Raw genomic sequence first — 2709 nt, forward strand, 5'->3', positions numbered from 1 at the left:
AACCGGCTACTGGACCTAATTTCTCGTATCTTAGAACAACGATGGTTGACGGTGTTTATTTGGGAAGTTACTAATTGTGAACTCGAGCCTCGTCCTCAATTCAACCCGAATCCGAGGTATGATCCCTGGTGTGAATCTACTAAATAGTGACCGTTTTTGCTTTTTATGTGCATGGAAATTCTGAGAACACTTTCTTCACCAAACATTCTCTTTTTTCCCCAATTACTTTCGCCGACATTGTAATTATTCACCATAGATCTGCGATTTTTGATTAACCATAAATTTATTATTATTTTCTTTCCAAGATCCTTCGATTTCCTACTCCATAAAGGAAAAGTCTGATATTCTCTTGCCCAATTGCTCTAGTTTACTTTACCAATACCAAAGACCGTATACTTTTTCTTCCAAAATTTCAAATTTTGTTATGTAATAAATTCTCCAGAGAATACCGAAGCTGGCTGGAAGTTCTGGAAGAAAGACAAAGAGACAACTACAGAAACTCCAACAACTTCAACGACAACAACCACAACAATTCGTCCAATACAAAGTAACAATCCTCCTCCAGGGTCTCATCAGTCAACGGGTTCCGTTGCCAATGTCGTTGCAGGTGCAGCTGATCCAAGTCTAGGAGTAGGAGTAGGAAATTCGGGTCAAAATTTGCGAAACAACGCACATCCCCAGAGGCCCAATCCTGGGACCGAAGTGGGCCAGGACTTTCCAGGATCTCGACCACCGAATCCAGCAATCGGTGGTGGATCGGGTCAGGGGTACAGAGACTGGGCAGTAGATCTTACTGGAGCTGGAGATCCTTCCAGACAGCCTCCAAGGCTTCCATCCTCAGGGCCGGCATTATCGCCAAGACCAAGTCCCAACTCTCCACAGTCTGTCACTCCGAATGGCGCAGGAAGTGGAGGATCAAGACCTCAGCCTGGATCTTCTGCTAATAGACCAGTTCCTCCAGCATCAGGTGTTGGAAGTCCTCAAGGAATCTCTACTTCAGGTGCACATGGAAATAAACAACAACCCCCTGCACTGGGACCCAGACCTGAATCGCCATTAGGCTCTACAGGCTCCACTGGAGGACTGTCGCCTGGTTATGCACAACCTGGAGACACCGGCAAACCCCTAGTTTCGACACTCAATGTTGGACCAATTACTCCAGCTCCAGGAAGACAAAATCCTTCTGGATATCCCAGCCTTCCAGGATCTTCAAGCTCTCCTGGTGCTTCTCCGCCTGGAGGAAAAACGTGGGCGCAAGTGGCTGGGGGTGGAAGTCCTCCTGGGTCGCCCGTTCCAGTTTCCAAACCATCTGGACAACCGATTTCCGGACAGAATGGAGGAGGTATAAATTCTGGAACTGTGGCTGGAGGACTTGCTGGAGGAGTTGTAGCTGGAGCTGGCAAGAAGATTTATAGTAGTAATCCTACTTATAGCAAAGGTAATGGAGTGACTGCTGAGGACTTGGAGAAACTATCTGAAGCGCTGTGGATCAAGGACAATAATAATGCCTGGAAGCATATTAAAGTAAATCTCCAGCGGCAAACTAGCTCCAGTAGTACCAGGGATGAGGCCCCAGAACCATTGCTCACAGTTGATCGGCAAGCATTCCAGATCTCAACGATCGAAAAAGTCTTGACTATCTATGACAATTACAAACTGGAAGCTCGCGAAAATGAATACATCAGCCCAGCACAGAGAAATGAGGAGAGTTTACTTGTTGACACTTTTCTAAGTACTAATGTCATGTCAGCAGCGATGCGTTTCCTCGCAGATAAGGGCTACATCCGCAAGGATTACTATGACTACAAGGACACACTCAGGAGAATGTGGTTCAATCTTTATTCCAGGGGCGATGGTAAAATTGGTAGCTCTGGATTCGAACATGTGTTCTTAACAGAACTTAAACTGGGATCTGAAGTCAGTGGACTTCATAATTGGATATATTTCAATGCCGAGGAGACGAAAGGACGGGCTGATTACTTGGGGTACATCAAGAAAATTGATCTTGGTGATGTAAGTGCTCTCATAGTATCAATCATTTTTCATTTTTTCTTCTTTTTTTTTGCTTTCTGGTATCCACACGTAAAAATAGAAACGATGAAAAAAAGTTTTTTCCTAGCGAACGAAATTAGAAGGTCAGTAAAATTATTCAAATTGATCTACACATATACTCAAAAATTTTTATTCAAAGTAAAAGTTTTGAAGTAAGAAATTACGGGATTACAAAATGCAAATTACGTCATCGTCATTAAATATTGATGTTATCAATTACGATTCTGAAATTCCAGAATTAGTAAGGAATGGTGGGTAATATGGCTACCAGGAGTCAAGACAGACGTTCATTAAAAATGTATCCCTTCATAGTTATCAACATTTTCTTATTTAAACAAACCTAAATATAGAAATGAAGTATTTAGCAATCAGTCGACCGATAAACTGTCAGGTGGAATTCTTCACAAATAAAAACAAAAGTAAATAATGCAAAAATATCCCTAATTATAATGGACAACATCAAATGGGCTTACAACGCTAATGGCTATACCTCAACGATGTCTTTTTATTGTATAGTATATTTCACGCCTAGGACGAAAAAAGGGAATCTGACGAATGCGACTTTATAGTCCGAGTCGGAGACGAGTATTATAACGCGCATGAGTCAGAATCACTTTTTTCACCGTGGCTATGATGCTATTTTATGTTTCTCGCTTC

The 2709-nt window shown here is 42.3% G+C and overlaps 1 protein-coding gene across 1 annotated transcript in view; it reads left to right on the plus strand.

Annotated features, from left to right (window-relative positions):
* LOC105268379 (poly(U)-specific endoribonuclease homolog) overlaps window positions 1–2709 on the plus strand; it is a 12077-nt gene that overhangs the window by 2739 nt on the left and 6629 nt on the right. The window contains exon 2 of the mRNA XM_011307907.1: window positions 443–2013. Within this exon, the coding sequence (XP_011306209.1) occupies window positions 443–2013 (1571 nt within the window). The remainder of the gene's footprint in view (window positions 1–442; window positions 2014–2709) is intronic.

This window comes from Fopius arisanus, unplaced genomic scaffold (genome assembly GCF_000806365.1).
Source record: "Fopius arisanus strain USDA-PBARC FA_bdor unplaced genomic scaffold, ASM80636v1 scaffold00056, whole genome shotgun sequence".
NCBI lineage: Eukaryota > Metazoa > Arthropoda > Insecta > Hymenoptera > Braconidae > Fopius > Fopius arisanus.